This window comes from Panthera pardus, unplaced genomic scaffold (assembly GCF_024362965.1).
Source record: "Panthera pardus isolate Hobbes unplaced genomic scaffold, ASM2436296v1 HiC_scaffold_16, whole genome shotgun sequence".
Classification (NCBI taxonomy): Eukaryota; Metazoa; Chordata; class Mammalia; order Carnivora; family Felidae; genus Panthera; species Panthera pardus.
Window position 1 is genome coordinate 96,999,432 of NW_026526721.1, and position 27,294 is coordinate 97,026,725.

At 37.6% G+C, this 27,294-nt stretch overlaps 1 protein-coding gene across 3 annotated transcripts; it reads right to left on the minus strand.

The window, feature by feature from the left end:
* On the minus strand, positions 1-27,294 carry LOC109262096 (uncharacterized). 3 transcript variants are annotated; one of them, XM_019440510.2, is made up of 8 exons: positions 26,991-27,294; positions 18,861-19,002; positions 14,326-14,419; positions 9,066-9,184; positions 6,389-6,510; positions 3,190-3,387; positions 1,319-1,381; positions 1-181 (listed from the first exon to the last, which is right to left on the minus strand). In XM_019440510.2, exons 1-8 carry the CDS (start codon positions 27,014-27,016, stop codon positions 70-72), a joined length of 876 nt encoding a protein of 291 aa, XP_019296055.2. In that variant the 5' UTR covers positions 27,017-27,294; the 3' UTR covers positions 1-69. The 3 variants fall into 3 exon arrangements, with proteins under 3 accessions (XP_019296055.2, XP_019296054.2, XP_019296056.2); XM_019440509.2 differs by having other exon boundaries at positions 6,389-6,531; XM_019440511.2 differs by lacking the exon at positions 1,319-1,381 and having other exon boundaries at positions 6,389-6,531.

Below are 27,294 nucleotides of genomic sequence, written 5' to 3' on the forward strand. Positions count from 1 at the left end.
TTTAGTTATGCATCTCCTATATTTATTAGCTTTTAGAGACAATGGTGATTTCTTTCCATACAGACTGCATTAGGATATAACACAGAGTTGTGAAAAAATATTGGTTTCTGGTGGTGAAGAATCTTCTGGTAGCTTCAGGATTCCATCCAGCGTTTTTAAGTTTGGCAAACAGGAGAACACTCTAAAGCAGAAGTGAAAAAAAAAAGAAAAAGTAACCGTATTGAACAAAAGCATTGTATTTTACTTACTGTCTTTATAAATAAGTGCACTTTGCCTATTGTTACAAGAAAGTTGAGTGGCTATCATTTTATTTTGTTTTGTTTTTAATCTATGCAATAAGGTTCTAATAAAATACTATTTATGTGCATTGAGCTGATCACCCTGCTGTAGCTTGCCCTCTCAGGAGCTACTGTATGGTTCTGCCTATTATAAATATAGATCAGAGAAGTAGGACTGCCTACAGTCTGTTTTTATAAGAGAATTTCAGTCCAGTTTCTACAAAACCCTATAAAGAAAAAAAAAATGAGAGAATTTAGCCAACTAACCACGAGAGAAAGAATGAGATAATGAGACATGTACACATCATGAAGTTAAAAGTTTTTAAAAATGGAAAAAGTAAAGAAAGCACATATTGTTTACTGCTAATTAAGGAAGAATTCTCACTGTGAGTTACAAGAAGACGAGGGGGTCGAGAATAACCTTGTGCAGCATGATTTTCTCATGACAGCATTTTTGAAGCTCACATTTTAAATTTATACCTTCCAGGTTCAGGAAGGTGTCACGTACCCCTTCCAGGTTCAGGAGGGGGCCTGCACGTCAGCCTCGTTACACAGTAGTCAAATACCTAGCAGTATGAGAAAGTAGTGTTTCCTTTCAAGTGGACAGCTTTTCTAGATCTGGGAATTCTGTGGCCCTGGGATTTGCCCGGGATGAAAGACACCGACATGCCATGTCAGCTAAGGGTGGTGTTGACCTCCTTGGAATGCTGTCATTGGCTTCATGATTTGCTTAGCACTAAATGCATCCTGCACATTATCATATTTATTCCTCACACCAGTTCTGTTAGGTTGGTTTTTATTCCCCATTTTAAATCACTTATCCAAGATCATAAAGCCTGTAGGTGACAAAGCAAAGATAAAAATCTAAGTCTTCTGGCCCTAATGTTTAGACTTAGCTGACAGGAAACCCTAACCACTACTTCCTTTCAAAAAGTCAAACTATGGTGAACTAAGATCACATTTTCTTCTGAAGAACGGTAGAAGAGTTTGCCTATGGGTGTCCCAGGAAATGGGGCTACCTTCTACCTACTGGGACTTACACTATGAGCTTTATCAGTAAGTTTTTTTCTCTTTTGAACTGTGCTCTCTTCTTTTTGAAGGATCTGAAACAAAGGGGGAAGGGAAAGATAGTCACAATCTAGGTGACAATGATCAAGAAAATCTTACACTTAAATCTTTCTGATCCTGTTGTAAAGGGTCACTGAAAGTCTGGTCCAAATCTTGATGTAGAGATACCCAGAAACAAAATGAATGCTGTTACGATCCTAAAAGTGTGAATTCAGGACCAGGTTATAGCCCAAATTTGGATGAACTTGGGACTTCAGTTTAGTTTCTTAGCGGAAGTGGATACTTAAGTCCTTTCCTCATGCTTTAAAATGTCTGTATCTTTCTGTTTAAAGTAACCCTGTACTACCCAAGTCAATACAACCTGACATTTTATAGCTTGAACGCCAGTCTATATCCACCTTGGACTCAGTCCAATGGAGTTAATGTTAGAAAATAGAAGAGCCTCATTATATCCCTCATTCTCACATAACTCTATACCACATCATAGTGAAGACAGATTCATAGTGAGACCTCAGGGCATATCAGATTTCAGACAGTGAATCTTAATTCTATTGTTGTAAGGCATCCTTTGAAGGGAGGCAAATCACTGAAATGGGATCAAGGTAAAACCCCACATATAAATTAACAAAACTAAAAGGTAATGCTAATTTTCTTTATGACTAGAAATGTGCCTTTTTTGGAATGGTGTTGAAATGCCCAGCTAACCTTCCTCTGACTGTTGCAAATATAATTTTAAACTTCAAAATGTTATTATGGTTAAATGTTAGTTCAGTTGTAAAGCAAATGTTCTGCTAGTTTTCACTTACATAAAAGCAATTTGAGAATTTATTATCACAGAACATGCATTTTGCCTTCGGTTTACAGTCATGGGGGAGACAACGGCAATAATGAGATTTATGTAGGAACAACAGAGATTACAATTTTTATTTTGACAATCTTTTGTTGTACATCAGGGGTTGAGGAGTCTAATATTAGGTAGGCCTCTGGACTACTGTTGTTGTCATGGGAAAATGGCAGCTTTAGAAAGGAAGGTAGTGAGAACTATGTCTTTTATTGAAGTTGAATGTAGATGAAGGAAGTAGTCATAGACCAGGTATGGCACCTAGAGATGATCTAATGCTTCGTATGATAGATTCAAACTAAGACATGAGTTGACTTGTCATTTGGGGGCAAATACAGTTTCTAGAACTCAGTCGCTTATTATTTTAAGTTCCCGCAAGTGGTGCTGGGAATTAGCTAGGGAGAAATCAGTGGGCATAGAATTTCCTGCACACTCCAAGGTGTAGACTGCATCATTATCATTAGGAATGTCCCAGTAGTGACAAAGAAATTAAATGGTTTATTCTTCACAGGTTTTCAAGGACTTTCAACCACTAGGGTAGATTCAATCAATTATTTCTTTGTATTCACTTAATGGTGCCCTTGTGGTCCAAAGGAGTGAAAATAAAACCAGAGAATAAACAATTTATAAAATTATCACATGGACCTCAATAGGATTCTACATGTAGAATTTTTTTTAAAGACATAATATCTTTTAAACATTAGATAGAAAATGCATAGGATTTGAAAGTCTAAAATGAAGCATCTTTGTATATGTAAAGTCACATTACAAGAGAAGCCTAAACTTTTAAAGCAATCATAAATTAACTCAGAGAAGAGTGTATTAAAGATTTTTTTTTAAAGGTCAGCTTAAAGTTCTTTAGTTGAGCTCAGAAGCATGAAACATTCAACTCTTAGTAGATATGATAAATATTTGCCAAGGGAATTTAAGCTAGAGGGGAACAACTGTTAAAGTGTAACATTCAATAAAGAACATAGATGACAAAGGTGTTAGGGGCCTTACCGTTTCCGGTAATTTTGGTGAAACTCACAAGGGTTCCTCTTGAGCATGAGGGATTCTAGGGGAGTGTGCTGTAAACTGGAGAGCCCAGTCAGAGACTCAATATGGTTTTCAGCCAAAGATAAATGCTGTATCTGGGGTATCTTTGGCAATTGTTTAAAAGATGTGAGATGGTTTTTGTTCATATTTAAAACTCTGCATCTGGATAAAAAAATATAACACTTGTCATTTGTCTCCCAAAAAGAATGGTTAACTACCAGATCTCGACCATAACCCCTCAAAGGAGTGACAATGACATTTTCTACAAGTTTGATTTGTAAAAGAAGAGAAAGATTTATACTAAAATATTCAGAGAAAATAAGCAGAATATATGAGACTGTAAGTTTGCTGAGTGCAGGAATCTGTTTTCTTTTCCAATGTATACACTTAGTACTTGGCATAACATTTGGTCCATGGGGGATTCACGATATGTGCCAAATGAAAGAGTGAATGGCTGCATATAATCTCAGTGATAGAGTAGTACACAACAGACACATAATAACTTGTGAAGAGTATTGCCTCCAAGTACTGAGATTATAGTTGTTTTTTTTCTTAGCTGACAGGATGCTATATTGAATGCTGTATGAAAATGAAAACTTAAATGCTATATTGGAAAAAAATAGCATTGTAAGTCCGAAAAAAAAAGTCTTTTATATAAAAAAAAGAATAAAAGTTATCCTTAGGAGAAGAAATGTGTGTTAGGCATTTAAGGTGAATATATTTTCCTGACATATGATGTTTCTCAGTATTTTTGCCTTAATTGTGTAAGACCATGCAAATAGAGGAAATGATTCCAAATCTGTCACTGACACCTTGCCTTGAGGAAAAATTCCTTTATGTACACGTTGGAATTTAATACCATGAGAAAAGCACAGGGAACTTACTTATGGGCCCTGTACTCCATAAGGACACTTAGTAGATAATTATTGGTAATGTTAAAGATGGTGCTAAACAGAGTGCGTCTACACAATGGTATTAGAAAAATTCAGTTTGAACCACCCCCCCCCCCCCGATCTCATTGTAATTTTTTTCCACATCTATTCATTTCCTTTCTTCCTTCCACTCCACCGCCATATGGATATTTCACACCGTCCTAATCACACATTTGATAATTTGGGGTTTTTACTCTTTTCCAGGTTACACAGAATCTTTAGAAGCACTTCAGTACTATGACAATTTGTAATCGAAAAGCCAGCCCAAGCAGTTCCTGTCTCTCTGCCCCTCTCTCTGTCCATGAAGTCTTTTCTTTTCTTAGCTGCCAGTCATTCTCTCATTTTATTTTATTTTTTTAAAAAGTTATTTATTGAAATTCAAATTAGTTAACATACAGTGTAGAATTGGTGCCAGGAGTAGAACCCATTGATTTGTCACTTACATATAACACCCAGGGCTCATCCCAACAAGTGCCCTCCTTAATGCCCTTCACCACACACAAAAATAAATTCAAAATGGATGAAACACCTAAACATGAGTCAGGAAACCATCAAAATCCTGGAGGAGAAAACAGGCAGCAACCTCTTTGACCTCGGCTGCAGCAACTTCTTACTAGACATGTCACCGGAGGCAGGGGTAATAAAAGCAAAAATGAACGACTGGTATCTCATTTTCAACATCCATCCATCCCTCCCAGGCTCTCAGATTCACCCCGTCACAGATCCCCAGTTAGCAGGATGTTAGGCAAGCAGAGCAGCAAACCCAGTGTGGTGTTTTCCCTGGGGCAGAAGGAAGGAGGCTATGAATATACACGCATCAACTTTTTTCTCCTTTTTTTGACATGTTGATTTGGCAGTTGTAAAATTTGAATTGCAATTACATAATTTTATATTATATATCCTATTTCTAATGAAAGAAAAGCCAAAAGAATACATCTAGAGAACACTAAATTTAGGTTAAGTCTTTTCTTTAGTGACTGCGGTTTCTCTCTCTCTTTTTTTACATTAAGATAGCAAAGATTTGGAAGTTTATTGATCCGGATCAAGTAAAGTTCAGATACTCCAAGCATCTTTTAGTTCAGTATTTCTAGAGCATGCCATGTGATTATTAAAAAGTTTTTTCGTTGTATGTGTATTTAAAAAAATATAGCTAATGTATCACTATCATATCCCTAGAAGAGAGTCTGGCAAAAACAAAAACAACAACAACAAAAAAACCCTCAAAACCTCAAAACCTGAATGAATCAATATCAACTGCCATTGAGTTTTTATTTATAGTAGTGATATTAAGTTTCTTTTGAGAATTTTTACTTAGATATTTTACAATTTGTTAAAAACAACATAGGTAAAATCAAATGCTAGGCAAATCTGCCTAAAGTTTCCAAGGGGTGTTAAACATGATTGAAGATAACCCAGGCACATTGCATATTCTGACCCTTCTTCCGTCTCCAACTGTTTCCCTCTCCTTTGTGGCTGTGATGGTCTTTTTGTTGCCCTGTCTCAATCTATGCTGAGGGATGTATCTTAACCTGCTCTAAGGACTTACCCTTCCCTCTTGTGGCTGCCTGATTTCCTTCATCTTCTACTTCTCTCCTGAAGACCTCTGTCTGTTCCTTGGATTGCTATCAAAGCTCACAGCACCTATCTTTGTGCCTGGTGAAGCTGACAGAGGCTCTCTACAATCCTGAGCAAAAAGGCAGATTATCTTTTAACATCAGGAGTTTGGGATCCTTGGAAGACCAAAGAGTCTGCATATTTGTAAAAACTTTTAGTTTGTTTCTGTCTCTATTCTCACCCTTCTGTTAGAATGTGACCTTGAAGCCAAGATTCTTGCCAACTATCTGTAGAGTCTTTCCTCACAGGTGCTCAACAAATATGACTGACTAAAAATCTCTATCTTACAACAACAGTATTTATATAATATAATTGCATTTCCAGTGTACAATAGAAGGATTATGGCAAACTTTTCTGCCAGTATGATTCTACGATTGCAAATTCCTCCCCTAAAAATTGCTGTTAATACTAATTTAGAAAAGAATAGATTTTGTCCTCTAAAGTGTGACATTTTGACATATAAATTTCCCTTTTTGCCTTGTCCAGGCATCATTTAGGACTATCACCTTTAAGACCTGACCATATGGCCACGGTATGTGCAGACAATAGTCACATATGCCCACATAGCAAAGATTTGACTCTAACTTAGTAACTAGACATGCTAAAAAAGCAAGTACCTTGGCAACCTTATGGCACTTAAGTCCACCAGTGAATTATCCACTAACCAGAGGGTTTCGACTCGAATTAGTCTTCTAAGAATCCTGTTAAAATTTGCAACTTGATAAGGGTCCCCCAAATCCTGAAATGAAAGGTTCAAATTCTGAAGGGAAAAATAAATAAAAAGAAAAGGCAAGTTCTTTGTCAACTTTTAAAAATAGTTCTTCATTAAAAATGTGTTTAAATATTTTATTTAACTATGTTATTTAAATATGTGTTAAATATGTTATTTAAACCAATAGTTTTCACCTTTTTTGTGTGTGTCCTCTAAAACACTCACACATCCAAACACTCACAATTACCTTGCAGATTCATTCTCAGATGGGGGAGGTAAAGATCCTGACCTAATCCTGATTAGAATGTGATACAAGGTTGGAGGTGGGGAAGGCAGGATCCTGAAACTGAGTCTGAAATTCTCTAGGGGTTAAGGGAGGAAAGGATGACATTCTATCTTGGAATTACTGATTTGAATGTTGAGTTACCATTTAGCCTCCTTGGAAATACTCAGAAATCACATTTAAAAAGGTTTCAGAGTAAACTACCATCATTCAAAAGATGAAAGCTATGATTTTCTTTTAAAGTAGTTAGGAATACATACCTAACGATGACTTAGCATATTTCACAGATAGTAGATACTTTATGTTTGCTTTTAACAGCAGTCAACTTCAATTTAAAGAAAATTAAAACCACTTTTGGTGGTTTTACAAGAGCATTGCTCTTGTAAACTCTATTCCTAAAAGTCAACTTAACTTTTTTGTTTCCGCAATTTTACCATCAAGTTCTGTCAATAAAATTATTGAATAAAATGGCCATCCCTTTTTAAAAAAATGAAGCAGAATGATTTAATATTTTAAAGAAATATAGGTATCTCTATCTTTAAAAAGATCATTAAAGTCTTGATATTTTTAGGCATTAAACATTATAAACTTTGACACTTTAAGTTCCATTTTCCAAAAGTATAAAACGTCTTAATTCCAACATAAAACTTAAGAAATGATAAAAGATTATATCTATCATTTTATATTGAATGCCACCACCTCAGAGAGGCATTTTTTGGACCACTATGTCTCAATTAAGTTTTCTATGTTAGTTAGAGTTTCTTTAGCCATTCTCCTAGACTACAGTTATCTCAAGGCCAATTAAATTTTCTATGATAATTTATGATGAAGTCTCCATTGGCCTTTGCAGTATATCCATGGTTTAAATGGCAGCTATAAAGAATAAATGGATATATACACTGAAATGATTACCTCTAAAGATAGTTCTGGGAGTGGAGGTCAAAGTTTCAGGTGTATTAGTTAAATTTTTTAATAAATAGGCCTATGGTGTCAATTTTTAAGAGTAGAATGTATCCATCCATTATATATGAAAACTTTACTTTTATTTTTTTTTAATTTTTTTTTTCAACGTTTTTTATTTATTTTTGGGACAGAGAGAGACAGAGCATGAACGGGGGAGGGGCAGAGAGAGAGGGAGACACAGAATCGGAAACAGGCTCCAGGCTCTGAGCCATCAGCCCAGAGCCTGACGTGGGGCTCGAACTCACGGACCACGAGATCGTGACCTGGCTGAAGTCGGACGCTTAACCGACTGCGCCACCCAGGCGCCCTGAAAACTTTACTTTTAAAAAGAAAAGAAAGCACTGTGTAGGGAAACAATATTCTATTTTTATATCTGCCACTACCAAGATATGTAACTTCTGGCAAATCAATTCTCTTTCTGAACTTCCCTCTCCTTTTTGAAAGGAAAGGGTTTAGACCAGACCCTCTCCAAAGCTCCTTCCCACCTCCTAATTCCATAATTCTAAAACATAAATGGCCAATCTGTGAAACAAAAGAGGCCATCAAGAGGCCCCACTGAGCAGGTTTTAAACTCAGTCTTATTTCTGGAAGGCTTCCTAAATTCTTCACGTACAATTTGGTCACTCTAAGAAACAAAAATATTGGCATCCCGCTCAACAAAAATAATGTTGAGACATTGATTTGCCCTTTCATTGCTACCAACACAGCCTTCCCATTTACGTGTTTACTGCCCAAGATGACTTGATCAGGCCAGAATTAGAGGCTTGAAGGATCACAGCCCCATGGCTTTGTAGTGCCCAGGCTGACTGATTACAGGAACTGTTTTCAATGATAGTGGCTCCATCAGTTGGGTCATTTTCAGCACCAAGAAATCACAGCTCCTGTTTTTAACTGCAAAAGTTTTATTTGTTCCAGGATAGTTGTGTTCAGACCAAGCTGGCTGCTCCAGCTGATGAAAATTTTTGGCATAATGCATTGTTCAAGGGATTCTAGATGGCATCATAAACTCACTGATAAGGAATGGAATGTTGTCCAACCCTTTGATATTCATTATTGTCAAACGGAACAATTTCATTCTGGGGTATTTTAAACTTCTCCAAAATTGAGCAATATTAGGATAAGACACAGGGTAGAAAATAAGTAACATGTCATGGTGAAGAAGAGGTGAACAAAGAGATAGGGAAGCCCATACACCACTAGTTTTAGAGAAAACTCCAAGGAAATGCTGAAAGTTTTGATATTTATGCTAGCGATTGCCCTTAAAATGGGGGGGGGGGGGCGGTCATAACAGAATCAATGTGGAAAAGAGACCCTTTTCTGTCTTTTAAGCTCTCACCGTGCAGTCCTCCCAGTTTTCTTGTAGCCATGTTTCCCATTTGTTTTTTTCAAGGACTCTTTTCCGAGCGGGTAAGACACACTCCTCCTGTCTGAAGAGCAACTCTTCTGTGGAGGGTCCTGGGCAAAAATCACAAGGTGAGATCTTGGAAATAGGTTTAGGGCAGCAGGACTGACATCTTCACTTGATATTTGTGGGATTTTTTTGTTTGTTTTTGTTTTTTGTGTTTTTTTTTTTTTTTTTTTTTTTTTTTTTTTGAGAGAGAGAGAGCAAGAGAGAGGGGCAGAGAGAGAGAAAGAGAGAGAGAGAGAATCCCAAGCAGGCTCCTCACTGTTAGTGCAGAGCCTGATGCAGGGCTCGAACTCATGAACTGTAAGTTCATAGCCTGAGCTGAAACCAAGAGTCAGATGCTTAACCCACTGAGCCATCCAGGCACCCTTCAGTTGACATTTGGCCAGTTTTTTTAAACTTCCATGAGATATCAGAATTGAGGAAAACATGAGTTGGCCTGTAATATGCCCAAATAGTGTGAGCAGTAAAAAAAAATGAGCTAACTTTTAACCTTACATAAACTATTTCTTGTGCACATAAGAAAATCACCAGTAGAGTAACTTTAGTCTCACATAATTTTCTCTTTGGGGATATGAAGTCACTCGTGACTTTCCCTCTCTTTTGTTTCTCAACTCAGTTAGCCACTTGGTTCTATAACCTTTCTGCTGGAGAATCTGTCCCCTTCCTTTTCAATGTCTAGATCCTCATATCTCCTCCCTGAACAATAACTACTTTCTTTTGGATCTCCTTGTTTGAAATCTTCCCTCCTTCAATATAAATGATAGACTTTTCTAGCCTTCTAGAAACACAGCTTTTTGCCACACTTCCATGTTGAAAACATTTCAGAATTTTCTTACTGCCTACCAATTAGAGATGGAAAATCCTGGTTTGTCAAGCAAGGTTTTCCACAATCTTTTTTTTTTTAGTTAAAAATTTTTAATGTTTATTTTTGAGAGACAGAGAGAAACAAAGCATGAGTGGGGGAGGGGCAGAGAGAGAGGGAGACACAGAATCTGAAGCAGGCTCTAGATTCTGAGCTGTCAGCACAAAGCTCGATGCAGGGCTCAAACCCACAAACTGGGAGATCATGACCTGAGCCGAAATCAGACAACCGACTGAGTCATTCAAGCGCCCCAAAGTTTTTGACAATCTTATCTCAATCTCCATTTCCACACTCATTCCCACTATTTCCCAACCCTGTTGTCCTCCAAATCAGGTTTGCACAAAATTTCCATGGTTAATGAAAGGATATCCTGTTTCCAGTCTGAGGTTGGGTGCTAGGTGATTGTGTATCTCCAGATGACTAATTTTAATTTTCTGAGCTTCAGTTTTCCATGTCAGCAAAAATACAGGAAAGACTAGAATCAAGGGCCCAACGTGAGTTGAATATGATGAGAAGTTATGTTTGTTTGAAGTTCATACTGCTTTATAAAAATACCGATTTCCAATTCCATTAGAATGTATTTCTTTATTAGCAAGTATAACTCTATTGTGTTGCCCAGGAAAACTACAGTCTATTATGATGCTAACTGGGCCCCTGACAGCAGTCCTAAACTCAGTGATTTTAAATCCCTCCCACTCCACAATATGTTTCTATGAATCCTACCTGGAATCATTTGTGTACATTTCCCCCACGCCATTTTTCTGGAATGCACAATTCTTATTTCACAAGTGAAAAGAAAGAGATATACTAAAGAAAGAGGTGACTAAAGGCATCAGGAACAAACTTTGCTTTTGTAGCAGTTTTGTCCAGGCTTTGCTGGGAGATAATGAGTCCATTTGTGAAGGATTTATGGAAGGCAATAAAAGAGTCCAATATTCCATTATTTTGACACAAACATCTCTTCTTTCATCAGGTGCAGGTGGAAGATTAGGTGCAACCTGACCTTTCTGGTATTTCTCTCATAATGAACTGTACAGTTTCCACCCAGGAAATCACATAACCCTGAAGTATCCCAACCAATTTACAAATAAAATATCCTTGTGTTAAGTTTTCTTCCTCATTGATTAAGCTGATTGGAATTAAATCAAGAACTGGAAAAAACTGGATAATCACCTAATTGGGCAGACCTTGGGCTCTATTATCTTTAATACACCCACCCGAAATTTGGTAGCTTGCTTTGTGCAAGAGATATCCCCAGACTTATTACACTCTGCCCTATATTGTTTGTTTGAGTTCTATTGATCTTCTGTTCTTTCAATTATTATTTTTTTTAAACAGCTTTCAAAGATCTCTTTGAAGTTGGAAGCCAAAGGTCACTTCCACTGTGAGGAATTATATTAAATTGGATTCTTTCTTTTTTAAACTCGGACTTGGTTGGTAATTGAAGATATATCTTAGCAGTTGAGAACTACAGTCTGGAATATCTGACATCCTTGGAATGTCGACTTTTACCTGCCATCTCTGAGCTGGTACTTTGTCCCCTCACTGGATTTGTAACTTAGCAGCAGTGACTGAATTGACTTGCTGAGGGATTTTCAAATAGAAGGCATCCACAGTTGAAAGAATTCTGCCAACAGTTGGCTCTTTTGCTTCATTTAATTGGGAGGAGTCAAGTCAGTCTTGATCTGGCCATCAAAGCTTTGGGAAATTGCTGTTTATCACACGCAAGATAACCTTTCTTTTCTTAAGAACTCTTCCCGGATGTACAATTGGGGCAACCGAGATGAACTGAAGTAGTTTGGATGGGTGTTTCAGGATCTAATCTAGAAGAAGGGTAATTGTTACTAGAATGCTTTTGAAAAGCACTTGTCTATCTCACATATGCACACACAAAACTTAAACTAAATTAAGGACAGTGAACAAGGGACATCTATTTCCTTCACAGTTTGAGGTGATGAGATTTTCCCATGTTTTCAATCCCCTAGATCATGTTCCATTCCTTTTACAACTAGTCATTTGCAAGAGATTGGGTGTTGTTAATGGTCTATGGAAGGAAAATGTGCCTTATCTCTGCAGAGCGATGATTCCTCTGCATGAATGGCCACTGTGGTCCTTATGTGGGATTAGTTTTGTTGACTGATGACCTTAGCACATGACCTGGCACTAAAACCGGGGAAGGAGAGAGGCCACCGTGCCCTCTTTACACATACTCATTGTCAGTTTACTTCTACATCTGATTCCCCTGTCATCCCTCAGTGTCTTCAGTTCAGTTCTCTCTAAACCTCAACTCTCCATCCATGCTCAGAGTACAATTTATTTTTGCCTCACTGTGGCAAAATCATCAACCACCACCACTACCAGCACAAACACACACACACACACACACACACACACACACACACACACACACACATGCCAGCACCCTTACTGTATCAGTCTTTCCACTGTCTATTCAAATTTCATCCCTCCAGACTTCCAAAACTAGTATTTTTACAGTATGGCCCTCCGATCATCTGCAACAGAATTTCCTGATAATTTTACAAATGCAGATTCCTGGGCCCCACTTCCTGCTAACCACATCAGATTCATTGAGAGTTGGGCCTGGAAAAGTGCTTTTTCCACAGGCCTCCAGGTAATCTGTCCACACGCTGAAGTCTAAGAACCAGCTGAAGCTGCCCACTTTGAACCCTGGTAAGACCTCTCTTCCTTTCATTGATGGACTCCTTATTCATGTGACACATACGGCCTCTACTTCCTTTGGCCTCCCACCTTCCTAATTCCCCATAATTTCTTGTTCTTTGAAAAGTATTCTCTCTCAGTCCCCACAGAGCAACTTGAGTTTACCTCTAGTAGTACTGTCTACTAATATTTTAAAACTAGGAGTCAGTGCTGAGCTGCAAACAAAGCTGACAGAGTTAAAACATAAGGACATATTTTACCCAAAGTTTCAGAAAATGATGCTATTTTAGTCCATCTTTGTCAACTGAATTTGAGTGAAAGAAGAAAGGCATTGTGTGGTAAAGTGATGCTACTGGGAGAGGGAAACGAGCAGGCGAATATATTTAAAGCAACTTCTTCTAATTCAGTATTACAATGGTACAGTATACAATATAACTGCAAATCTGTAAATACAGATGGAAGATAGCCAAGATATTTGATGTTTTGTAATGACTAAATACTCACTGCAGCCGAAATTATGTCTAATATTATTTCATCAGCTTATGGTATATGCAAAAGAGACATGAGAAATGGATGGTGCTTATTCTTACATAATATAGAATCCATTGAAAGCTATAACAATTTGGGGCTCCTGGGTGGTGCAGTCGGTTAAGTGTCAGACTTCAGCTCAGGTCATGATCTCACTATTCATGAGTTCGAGCCCGGCTTCGGGCTCTGTGCTGACAGCTCGGAGCCTGGAGCCTGCTTCGGATTCTGTGTCTCCCTCTCTCTCTGCCCCTCCCCTGCTTGCACTCTCTCTCTCTCTCTCTCTCTCTCTCTCTCTCTCAGAAGTAAATAAACATTAAAAAAATTTAAAAAAAAAGAAAGCTATAAAAATTAAACATTGTGTATATTAGGGGCTACAGATAACAATTCTTCATACTGTCACAGTAGTGCACTTGTAAAGTCTGACAGAATGAGAAGGAATAGAATAACATTAGTTTATTCTACCAAATTTAACATGCTTAGTGAAAATATAAAATAAAACTCCCTGGTTTATTTAGATTCCCAATTGATGTTTTAAAAACCAATGATATAAGTAAATCAGGTTAAAGTGATTCATCAAAGTGACAATGTCATTCATGATCATTAAATATTGTAAATAATAAAATTCCAACAAAGATCACTGGTTAAATATATTTAGTAATATCCATATGATGGAAAGATAAATGACCTTTAAAAAAACATGTTTTGGGTAATATTTAATAACACAGAAGAAATGCTCCCAATAACGAGATAAGCAAAAAAACTCAAGATACAATTTTTTTGTACAATTCCGTGAAGAAGTATGTGAATATATTTTTCAAAAAAAGGCTAAACAGAAACAAAATAAATCACAGTGGTTATTTGTGTATCATTGAATTACAAGCTCATTTTCATCTTTCTATTTTTCTAGTATTTAATACTGAACATTCATTATTTACATAACCAGATATGTGACCGTGCTTTAAAGTGGCTTCACTAACTATATTAATAATTCTGTGGTCTTGATAAAGAAAATTTTTCTACCTCCAAGTAATATATTTGTTTCCCCAAGTAATGTTTCTAATCCACAGATACAATCAACTCAGAGCACGTACACAAAGAACACATACATTTGTTCTTTACCTTCTCTTATTCTTGGGCAACGCAGCTGACTTCCTTGAATGTCATGTTGTTCTACCTTGTGCCAAGTGAGGAACTTAAAGGAGTCTGATGGAAGCTTTAAAATAAGAGGAGAAATAGCATCTGGTCATACGCGATTCATGTACTTTTATGTGTAAAAGTAATACAGATCATCGCCAAACATTCAGCCACATTGAACTGCAAATACCTGACGGTGTCCTTATAGAAGTCATTTTAGTTCATTTTAAATTATGTATTCTTATACAGATTAGCATCTCCAACACCTGCAACTGATTTACATCTGGTGATAAATGACAACAGTAATACATACGTATACCCATTCATGAATCCGCTTTACAGCACCTCTGATAAATCATTCTTTAATATTTATTGAATGTATATTAGGGGCTACAGCTAACAATTCTTTGCAGTCACACTAGTACACTTATAAAATTTGATAGGATATAAAGGAATAGTCAAATATTGGTTTATTGTACCAAATTTAAAATGCTTGGTAAAAATATAAAACGAAACTACCTGATTTATTTAGATTGAGAGATCTCATTCCCTTTTCCGTTTTATAACAGTTCTAATTGTTGGCGGCTCTTTATTATACGGGACCCCAAGCCTCTCTAACTTGCTTCAGTTGTCAAAGTTCTGCCTTTTGAGGCTCCATAGAAGTCACACGTGGCTACTATTTTAAGTGTTACGTAACGATTGTCATCTTCTTCCTAAGTCGTACCGTTATTACTCACAGATCATGGCTGACAAATCATTATATGATTCTCCTTGGAAAGAGTTCTAATTTATTGACATTGTTCTTAAAATGTGCAGCCAGTATTGAAAGAAATATTGTAGGTCTGGTCATCTTCCTTGTTCTGGACAGTGTATTACCAACCAGACTTTGTGCCAACATCATATTTGGGGCAATTTTTTATTGTTTACCATTATGGCGGCTGTAGTCAATCAAAATTCCCCATATCTTATATGGTATATGATAGTCTCAAGGTTAACACAAATGAAAAGGCATATTACACGGAAAAGAGTGTCCTGTTAAATACAGACACCATACATTCATTCTTCTGTTAGCCAGTGTTGTATACATAAACAAACAAACCCAGAATATTTGATATAAAGAAATGTCATTAGAGTATTTGGAACAACCACTTTCATCTCACAGAGAAGCATTGCACAGAGCTTATGTTTTGCTTGAGCTGTAAATTTGTGTGACTAATACTAACATAAAAAACAACAACAACAAAAAAAAAAACATTTCCACCACTGAATAAGCTTATGAGGCTCTGGACTGAACTAAGTGAAGCATTTCCCTTTGCTACAGGACTCCGCAGAGACATTATTTGCTAATATACACCGTGAGTCTCTACTCACAAAGTGTTCCCCCGGACTTTTTAAATCATAAAAACTTTTATTTTTGAAGCAGCACGGGGGGCTCGTGCATCTTGTGAAGCAGAATTTGGAACATGCCGACTCAGAAGAAATTGATAAGAGGTGGCTTTTTAATAATCATTTAGCTTTGATTTTTTTATCTTCATTGCTTACTCACTAATGACCATGGCTGTTCTAGTAAATACCTCCATATCTTCATTTAAAAATAGAGTAACAAGGGGCGCCTGGGTGGCTCAGTCGGTTAAGCGGCCGACTTCGGCTCAGGTCATGATCTCATGGTCCGTGAGTTCGAGCCCCGTGTCGGGCTCTGTGCTGACAGCTCAGAGCCTGGAGCCTGTTTCAGATTCTGTGTCTCCCTCTCTCTGACCCTCCCCCGTTCATGCTCTGTCTCTCTCTGTCTCAAAAATAAATAAACGTTAAAAAATATTTTTTAAAAAAATAAATAAAAATAGAGTAACAAAATCTCTCTACCTTATTGATAGCAAAAAGCTAAAAAGCTAATGAATGCTTGAGCAATTCTTTGAGATAATCTGAGGATTTGCTAATATGATTTTAAGGAATTCACTCATTCTTTGGAAATATTATTTAAAAAACCAAGAAACATACATTTTAGATTATTGAGGAATGTGATCCCTGGACTATTCTTGGCTGTTGAGTTCACATGTTTATGGAAGCTTCGTTCCCAATTTCCAATGTGCTTTTGGATTGTTTTTTCTTGCTTCTATCATAGAATAAAAATATATTAGAAGTTAAATTCCCTGGAGTTGCCATACCCCATTGCCTTTTTGTGCTATTTCCTGATGATCTTACTGGAAAAAGAAGAATCTAAGCTAAAGCTGTATTTGAGAAGAAAGTTTCCATTTTTCAACCGACATCTAATTTTGTACAAAATACTGTTTGCCTTTTTAAAGGAGTTCTGTGGTTGATTTGGGGATTTCTGATATTATAGGAAAATGAGCTATTACATTTCTCTGTTTATGTTTATGTGAGGTTGTCAATATGCTGCAGTTGTGTGACCACTGCTTCTTCCTAAAGGAATCGTGAATACTTGTGTCTTACCTTTTTGTTGTTCCTTTCTTAATTCTGATGGAAGAAGTGATTAATCCATTGGTTCAATAGATATTTCCAAAGTTGGTTTGCTTCATTTCATTTCACTCATTTATTCAAAAATATATACTGTACCCTGCTGTGTGTCAGGCACTGGGGATATAAAGTTAAATAAAATATGGCATTTGTGCTTGAAAAACTCGTTTCCTATCATTGGAGAGGCAGATATTTGGAGTAACCCATCTTGATCCAGGGGGCTAGATGAAACAATTATAAATGAAGGAAAGGAGGGAAAAGCACATACGGTTCCACTGAGATGGCAGAGGGGAAAGTCTTAGAAGTGGTGAGTTTGGCAGGAAACCATTTCATCTTGAGGACAAAGGACATTCCAGAAAGAAAGGAGATAAATCTTAGGCCAGAGACAGAATTTGAACTCAGCAGGGGAAAGGAAGGGATGCCATTTCTGTTTTTGTGGTCACTGCCTTTTCTATTCTTCTCCAGTTTGCCTTCCTTCCCACGCCAGCTTCTTTCCATTTCCCCTCTGAGTCAGGAGTGAGGGTGTCAACATTTCATTCCTTCCCAATTACAAGGGTAGATTTAAGAACTTTGTACACTTATTTTAAAATGTTTAAAAGAGGCCAACTAATCTTTGACAAAACAGGAAAGAATATCCAATGGAAAAAAGACAGTCTCCTCAGCATATGGTGTTGGGAAAACTGGAGAGCAATATGCAGAAGCATGAACTTGGACCACTTTCTTACACCAGACACAAAAATAAACTCAAAGTGGATAAAAGCCGTAAATGCAAGACAGGAAGCCATCAAAATCCTAGAGGAGAAAACAGGCAACAAGGGCTTTCACCTCAGCCACAGCAACTTCTTCCTCGACATGTCTCCAGAGGAAAGGGAAACAAAAGCAAAAATGAACTATTAGGACCTCATCAAGATAAAAAGTTTCTGCACGGTGAGGGAAACAATTAGCAAAACTAAAAGGCAATGTACAGAATGGGAGAAGATATTTGCAAATGACATATCAGATAAAGGATTAGTATTCAAAATCTATAAGGAATTTATCAAACTCAACATCCCAAAAACAAATAATCCAGTGAAGAAATGGGCAGAAGACATGAATACTTTTCCAAAGAAGACATCCAGAAGGCTAATTAATGGACATATGAAAAGATGCTTAACATCACTCATCAAGGAAATACAAATCGAAACCACGGTGAGATACCACCTCACATCTGTCAGAATGGCTAAAATTAACAACTCAGGCAATGACATGTTGGCACGGATGCGGAGAAAGAGGAATACTTTTGAACTGCTGGTGGGAATGCAAACTTGTGCAGCCACTTTGGAAAACAGTATGGAGGTTCCTCAAAAAATTAAAAAGTATAACTACCCTATGACCCAGAAATTGCACTACTAGGTATTTATCCAAAGGATATAGGAGTGCTGATTCAAAGGGGCACACGCACTCTGATGTTTATAGCAGCACTATTGATAATAGCCAAAATATGGAAAGAGCCCACATGTTCATCAACTGATGAATGGATAAAGAAGTGGTACACACACACACACACACACACACACACACACACACAGTGGAATATTATTTGGAAAGCAAAAAGAATGAAATCTTGCCATTTGCAACAACGTGGATGGAGCTTGGGTGTATTATGCTAAGTGAAATAAGTCAATCAGAAAAAGACAAGTATCACATGACTTCACGCATATGTGAATTTAAGATACAAACAGATGAACATAAGGGAAGGGAAGTAAAAATAATATAAGAACAGGGAGACAAACCATAAGAGACTCTTGAATACAGAGAACAAACAGAGAACACCGCTGGAGCGGTGTGGGGTGGGGGGATGGGCTAAATGGGTGATGGACATTAAGGAGGGCACTTGTTGAATGAGCACTGGGTATTATATGTAAGTGATGAATCACTAAATTCTACTCCTGAAACCATTATTACACTATATGTTAACTGACTTGGATTTAAATTTTAAAAGTTCAATGCAAGATAAAGTACATTTTATGAACTTCGCATTAGGTAAAGAGCAAATGAAAAGTATTTACCAGGGACGATATTCCAGAATCTGAATGTGGATGAAACCTTCTGTTCCTTGACAGAGCTGACCGAGTGTATGACTCACTCAGATTGGAGCAATACGATGAATCAGATGCACAAATCTGACTGCTTGTGTTTCGACCTGAGGAGCTGAGCCAAAGACAATGCTTAAAGTGTTTGTGTATCTCTTTTAAAATCTTTAAATGTACATTTCTTTGTATATAGCAGCCATAGCAACAAATTATAAGCACCAACTTTTCCACTGAGAGGATAAATGATACCCTAGAAATTTATCTAGATCTCAGAGGGACTTTGACGTCTTGTCATAGTCCTAAGCACATTTCTTATGGCTAATAGTCACTGGAGGCAAATTCTCCCCAAAGATAAGAGGGTCTGCCTAGACTGTATGTCTTAGAAAAGTAAATCTAATGGTACAGAGAAAAGCACATACATCCTTTCAAGATCTGAATGAGGAGGTCAGCCCTCATAGTAAGACATCATTCCTAATGGAGCTACCGGGGCAGACTGGTACAAGCAGGCATCCTTAAACTTTCTCTTGGTTTCCCCATTAATCTGGCTTACATTTTCCCTGGAATTTCCCCAAACCTCTTATACTTCTACAAATTGGTGGCAAACAAATAAAAAATTCAGGTTCTTTAATCAGTTTTACTCACTTTGAAATATTACTCGACCATTTTGCTTAACAACAGCCCAGTGCTCTCTGTATCCCCATTTTTATACCCCTGAGATATAAAACACCCTTTCTGCTCTCCTAGAGCAATTCTCTGGTTCATTATTCATTGTTTTTCTTACACTTTTCCCTATCTCTTCAGGAATAGTTGCAAGTTTCTCTTTCTGTAATTGGCGCTGTACATTATTTTAAGCCAATTTTAAAATAATATCTAAATATGCTTTTTCATGTTAAGTAAAACTATACATATCTCTCTTTCTTTCTGACCTCTTTTTACTCTTGATAGATCATTTTTCAGGCTCCAAGAATCTTAAGACAACCCTCTATATTTTATGGCACAATTATGCCTCGGTAGCAATTTTGCTTACAAGAAACTACACATCTCTTGTATATGAGGTTGCCTTCATAAAGTACAATTTAATATGTCTTTTATTTTCCATGTATTAGCTGAGCTGGTACACTAGAAGAGCATAGCCAGTACATCATATTCCACAAATAGCATTGTTGTGTCATTAAAAACAAAACAACTGGGGGTGCCTGGGTGGCTGGGTCGGTTGGGCGTCTGACTTTGGCTCAGGTCATGATCTCGCAGGTGACGAATTCGAGCCCTGTGTTGGCTCTGTGCTGACAGTTCAGAGCCTGGAGCCTGCTTCGGGTTCTGTGTCTCCCTCTCTGTTCCCCCCCTGCTCATGTTCTCTCCCTCTGTCTCTCTGTCTCTCTCTCTCCCTCTCCCAAAAATAAATAAACATTTTAAAAAACCATACCCTATTATCAAAGAGAAAATTATTCCTCCATCTGCACCTAAATAACAAATCAAGAATTTTATCTTAATTATGTGAAAAAGTCAGAAAATGTATGTCTCTCATATCTTTCCCACTTGAGCAATTCATCAATAGTTTGGATATTGTTTCTTGTAATTCGCAAAGTGTGCCTTGCCATTGAAACAAATTAACAAACACTAGAAGAAAAACAGCAAATTGTGTGAAATTTATTATTCCTGAGGCAGGTAAATCCTGTGATTGATAACTGGAGTTTTGGTCACCAATTGGGGAAAACACTGGGAGAAAAGGGAATAACATATTGGGATGAACAGGATGAAAGTTTAGCTGACTTTTTTGGTTCATTTGTTTTTAATAAAATATTCTAGCTATTTTCTGCCAAAATGAAGTTAGGAAACTAGGATAATGAACGTGGCTGAATCTTTCATCAGTGATTGTTGTCGTGTTACTCTAAACTCCATTGATGGTTACACAGTGTGAATAAAAAATCTGGAGGTCTTCTTCTCTCTTGTTTTTAATCTAATGTATGAGAAGTGGTCATAGTTTACTTATCCAATCTCTCCAAAGAAGTCACAGGGGAAAAAAAGAAAGTCACATAATTAAAAGATCTGACAAGAGAGATCCACTTGACCGGGTTTTACTGTATTTATCTTGTATAATGCTACAGATTAAGTACAATCATTTCAATGTGAGATTCAGTTTAAAAATAACTCAAAATCATCTCGTCATCTTAGTTTACATCAGATGACTTGGGGATTTAAAGTAGAAGTCCTCTTTATGCCATTATCCTGATTACTATTAGACATTTATTAATAATAGAAGTTAATTAAAGCTTGGTAACACAAATAAATAGGCTGCTAACATCCCTAAACTCTCTCTGTCTGTCTCTCTGTCTCTGTCTCTGTCTCTGTCTCTTTCAGGTTATCTGAGAAGATTCTAACCAATAGATGACCAGTCTGATTGTTATTCATGTGAAATTTTTTCTGAGGCTCCAAAGTCTAGTTTCTATCTGTCGCATTCTCATTGCTCTCCGGACCCACACCAGGGGGCAGTGTCTGAAGAGTGGTGTGCTGGAACCTTGTGGTAGAAACCAGAGGGGCACTCTCAAAATCTTCTTTGTTCTGTTACTTCTGTCTTCAATTTCAAATAAAACTTTTCTTTGGTCTGATTTTTTGGGAGAAATCTCAGCAGTAAGATAACTTCTGAATCTTTGGTTTAAAAAAGAAAAGAAATGGGGCACCTTTTAGGTTATGTTTCTAACTTCCACTTCATCTGCAACTTTTTTAAGTTTACTTATGTTTTTTTTTTAATTTTTTTAACGTTTATTTATTTTTGAGACAGAGAATGACAGAGCATGAACGGGGGAGGGGCAGAGAGAGAGGGAGACACAGAATCTGAAGCAGGCTCCAGGCTCTGAGCTGTCAGCACAGAAGCCGATGTGGGACTTGAACTCACGGACCGCGAGATCGTGACCTGAGTTGAAGTCCGACGTTTAACCGACTGAGCCACCCAGGCGCCCCAGTTTACTTACTTATGTTGAGAGAGAGCATAGAAGGGGCGGAGAGAGAGAGAGAGAGAGAGAATATCGCAGTTAGGCTCCACAGGCGTAGATTCGGACGTGGGGCCAGAACTCACAAACTGTGCGATCTTGACCTGAGCCCAAGTCAGTGGCTTAACTGACTGTGCCACCCACGCACCCCATCTGTAATGTGTACATCGCTGAAGTCAAAGCTGAAAGACCTGTAAGTCCTAGGAATCTGAGGAACAGATACTTTAGCCAAGGCACTTAGCATCTCTAATGGTCAGCTCCTTATGTTTAATATTCAGAAGACAATGTAGACTCTGACCGGTAGTGGTTTTTGTTTGTTTTGTAACATCACTGCTATGATGACGACTATGACTATTACAATATAATAGTTTTATAGTTAACATTTATTAACCACTTGCTATGTGCTGGGCACTGTACCAAGGGCTCTACATGGATTAGCTTACTCATGTAAGCCTCACAGTTACCAAATAAAGTGATCAACATGATTATTTTGTTTGTATTATTATAACACAATGAACATTATCGTTTATAGACGAGGACACTGAGGCACAGAGAGGTGGCATAATTTGCCCAAGGCACATTAAGAAATGATCAAGTGTTCTTACCACGATGACTCAGATTAGCTTTACATAAGCCACTGTGATTCTTTAAATAACTGTAAAGCTGTATCATCATGAGGGTGCAACTGTTATGAAGGAAAACCATTAATACTGATTTTCTTATTCCGATCGCTCCGCCTAACTACATATAAATAATAGCGCTGGTTAATAGGACATGTAAATCTGAGCAGCTACTATTTACTGAAAACAAAAGTTACGCCTTGAGTAGTAGAACCCATGAGAACACCATTCCAGATAACATCAAGCTGTTTTTAAAACCCTCTCCTATTCCCCCTCCACAAAAGAAAATAAAACCAGACACATGCAGTTTAGCTGGTATATTGGTTTACTCATTTTTAATCTTTCTGCCTGCAGTGAACAAACAGTTATCATAAATTACAAATCTCAACCCTTATGAAAGAGCAATTAATTTTATTAATGCTCCAATATAAAGCTGCCATGGAGAAGGTGCCATGGCTAAAAGTATACAGCATTTGTCAGCAGTGATTTATAGTGTCTTTAAAATAGGTGGCATTATCTGAATTGGCCATCTATTCTTAGTTTTAAAAAGTGTAGAATGGCTAACAAGAAGGAATCAGGTGAGCTGAGAGTGCTGGATAGAAAGCAACAATAACGTAACTTATCAACTCACGAGCACCTTTCGTCAGAAGATTGCGACGTCCTTTTTCAGTCACGAATTTATAAGCCTCATAAATTGTCAGCTGCAGTGGGTGCTATCTGTTTAATTAAAATGTCAAGTTGGTGATTATGTAAGGCGAGTGAAGGGGGAAATGGCGGATGGCCTAATTTCTGAGGAGAAGCTGAGCTCCTGGGTTGAAAGAGGTATCGTTGGGCACCCATCATACAAAAGGCCAGGGGACTCCTTTTAGACACCTACGGTTGTCAAAATTGTGTTTATATGACTCAATTTCTAAACATCCCATTTATATTCACTGCCGCATCATGAGAACTTTGTGTTTAGGAGGGAAGGAAGGAAGCTCAGTCTTATTTCTCAGTTAGCCAAGGTCACTTTTCCCAAATCCTCAACCTCCCTCCGTCTCTCCCAAAAGTATTGTTAGGTTCTCAAATCTTGTGGGATCTTGCTAAAACCAGGCACTTCTGAACTAAGGCCTGGAAGAAAATTTCCATGGACTCTGGAGCATTAATTTTGGATGAAAGGAGATATTATTCTAGCCTTTCTTATTTCCTTGACCTTTCTTTGTTTTTATTTTCTTTTTTTTTTAATCCAGACTCCCTGTGCTGTCTGTGCCTGTATTTTATTCATTTGTAATATGACAGTGATTGTGCATCTCTGTATAGTAGAGATGATAATGAGGTAACAGAAAGACTCTAAATGGAGTTCTTACAAAACCAGGAAGAAATCTGATGCTATAGTGTGTTCGTTTCCAAAATGGCAAATTAGGTATACAGGTTTTTACATTTCTGATGGCTTTAAATGAAGTTCCTAAAACTAAACCCATTCATTGAGTAAATAATAATATACCAATAAAACGTAGGGGTGGAAAACTTTTTCCTTCTTCCACTCTAGGTTCTTTGGCTGGTCTAATCGTTAAATTTGACATAAGATAGATTAACAGGAGAGAAAGATTCAATTTCATACACACGGGAGCCCATGAAGATATGAGACTCAAAAACGTGACCAAATTTCTTCCAGACTAAGAGCTATTTTTTTTTTTGTAGGCCCCACACCCAACATGGGACTTGAACTCATAACCCTGAGATTAAAAGTTGTGTGCTGTACTGACTGAGCCAGCCAGGTGCCGCAGAAATAATAAATTTTTGAAGAATTGACAAGTCAAAGAAGTTTGGGCTTGGGGTAGTAAATATTTGTTTACACAGTCCTCTCAGCCCTAAATACCCTCTCTCTGGTGATAACAATGCCTTCTACCCTCTTGGTGCAGGGAGGGTCCCTCACATGGGAGATTTATTTCCTGCTTTCAGGGAGACAGAGGAGGATCAGAGTGACTTTCTTGTACTGGCTGTTTCCTAACTAACTTCATTCAAAGTAATCGTTATGCCAAAGTAGCATATTTTGGGTGCCATATCTTTTTCCCTTTGAGTATTGTTCCAAAAAATTATGTGTTTTACAGATATCCCCAAAGTATGTCAGTACCCACAACCTGAGATTTTAACAGATATATCTTAAATTACTTAGATTGTTGATTCTAAAACCACGTAACAATATATCTTGAGAAAAGCACAACTAGAGTTGTCATTTTTCTTGTTCTGTCTGAATGAGACAGTTTTAAATTTTATGTGAACTTGTATTCTTTAAATTTTGCATTTTTTATTCTTTTTTTTTTTTTTTGAGAGTGCACACATGAGATCAAGCAGGGGAGGGGTAAAGGGAGAGGGAGGGAGAGACTATTAAGCAGGCCCCACACTCAATGCAGAGCCCGAAGCAGGAGCTCACAACCATGAGATTATGATCTGAGCCAAAATCAAGAGTTGGACACTTAACCTACTGAGCCACCCAGGCGCCCCTAAAGTTTGATTTTTTTTACAGGATGCATTTCCATCCTGTTCTTCAGCCCTGTGAACATTCTTATAAGCACAAATAGGCCCCCAAATTAAGGTACAACAAAAGTAAAAGGACAAACATCTATCCAACTTCTCCAGAGGGAAATCTCGTAAACTTCAAAAAACAGTAGTGGGTTCCCTGACATTTATAGAAGCATAGATATATTTCAACGCCAGAAGCAATGAAGAGAGATTGCAATACCACGATCTTTCCTCTATGAGAGGATGTTTAGAAATTGTTAGAACTTTATTGTAACCACATATGTAACTTCCACTTAGAAGGTTTTCAATGCTTGAAGAATGTTTTACTACTCTATATGGCGTTGTAGCAGAAAATTCAACCACCTACAACACTACAAGAGAGAAGAAGAATATAAACACTATAGGTTAATAAGTGATTGAAGTAGATCTTGTGAACGGGGATAAAACTGTAAAATCCCAAATGAAACTGACTGTGTAAGAGGAAGGTAGTATGAATAAGCCTCTTGTTTTGTGATGTGCAGAAATGTGATTGAATGAATACTAGCACTAAGAAAGCATTTTTTCTTTTTTTTCTTCCCTCTGTCCCTCCCATCATCATTCCTCCCTCTCTCCCTCCCTTGCTTCCTTCCTTCCTTGCTTCCTTGCCTCCTTGCTTCCTACTTCCTTCAAAATTTAAAGACTAAAGTTTAACTTGTAGGCTGGGCATCACTTCATCACTTTTTACACTGTCTCTAAAATAATTCTGTACATATTTACTCATTTAAAGATAATATTTGTCATAAATACCATTTCATGGCAGGCTCACAAATAAATCTCCTCTGGTATTGTGTATTAAAGGTTGTTAGCAAGTTGGGAAACATAAAGTGTATAATTTCTCACAGAACTTCTTACCCATTTAAAAACTATTACTTCATGTGCCCATTTCTCCAAATTATGACAGTTTTTAACACAAAAATCAACAACACCGAGGCACTGTTTGAGATATACACGTCTTGCTAACAAAAGCAGAGCTTTGGTAAGGGAGCTGCTTCAGTCTCTAAACCCTGCACCTAAGCAAGATTCCTCTCTCAGCTACAGGCAGTAAACGGAAGCTATCAATAAATTTCACACACTCATATGAAACCACAGTGTTTATAATCCTGAAAACTGACGGTGCAAATGTCGCTTTTTGGAAGATGAGAGCCAAGTTACATACCAATAGAAAGACAAAAAAGCTCAAGAAACTTGAAAACTCTGTAATTGTATATTTTCTAATAATTGGCATAGTTTGGAAAACATTTATGGAACAGCTATGAAATTTAAAAGTGAGGAGCGGTGCCTGGGTGGCTCAGTCGGTTGAGCGTCTAACTCTTGTTTTTGGCTCAGGTCATGATGCCAGAATTGTGCGATTAAGCCTCACATTGGCTCTGCACTGAGTGTAGAGCCTGCTTGGGATTCTCTCTCTCTGTCCCTCTGCCCCTCACCCCTGCTCACGTGCTTTCTCTCTCTTGAGAAAAAAATTTAGAATCTTAGAATAGAAGAGTCAGGTAACAAGGATTGGGTTTTGGCCTCTTAATCTGATCTTTGGCTCTACTGAGCTGGTAAAAGTTCTGTTTTCTCCATTTAAATTTAATTAGTTAATAGATATTAACTAATATTAACTAATAACTAATAGATGTCAGCTAATAGCTATTTCCTTCTTATTTTCTCCTCTTTCTACGGAAATTCGCACATGCTCTCCCAAAGACCCCAGTGTATCTAGAGACATACTATTCCTAAAACAGTAAGGCCACCTCTCTCCGTTACAATGATCAAATAAATTGCATTTGTAGCCAGCTGCATCAGCGTTGGGAGAGAGGGTGGTGGTAGGGTTTTCTTCTCTCTCAAAGCAACTGTCATCGGTAACACAGGTTGCGTGACTTTGTATTTTTAAATGAAATGTAATCCAGTAACGCTATCTATGTTTGTTTTCTCTCAAGTAACGACTAAAGTTACTTTCAACATTTCGTTTTTCTTACCTTTCCGACATGCCTTGCTGGTGCATAAATTTCCTCTGGCCTTCATAAAGCTATTTTTCCAAAGACCTTTCTCATCGTGTTCCCGGGAGGGGATATGAGAACTGTCCACCAAGAACCTGCTGCCTCTTTGGGGGGTCTTCCATGTATTCACTGTGACCAAGGACACAAGCTGTTACCTAGCAACCTGGCCTTTTAGGAGGTATTGTTACCAATCTCTTAGAGCTCATCAAAGGAATTCTTGTGCTGCTGGAGCAGGGTAAGAGTGAACATTGTTTCCAGGGAGTTGTCTACACTGCCGTGTAAC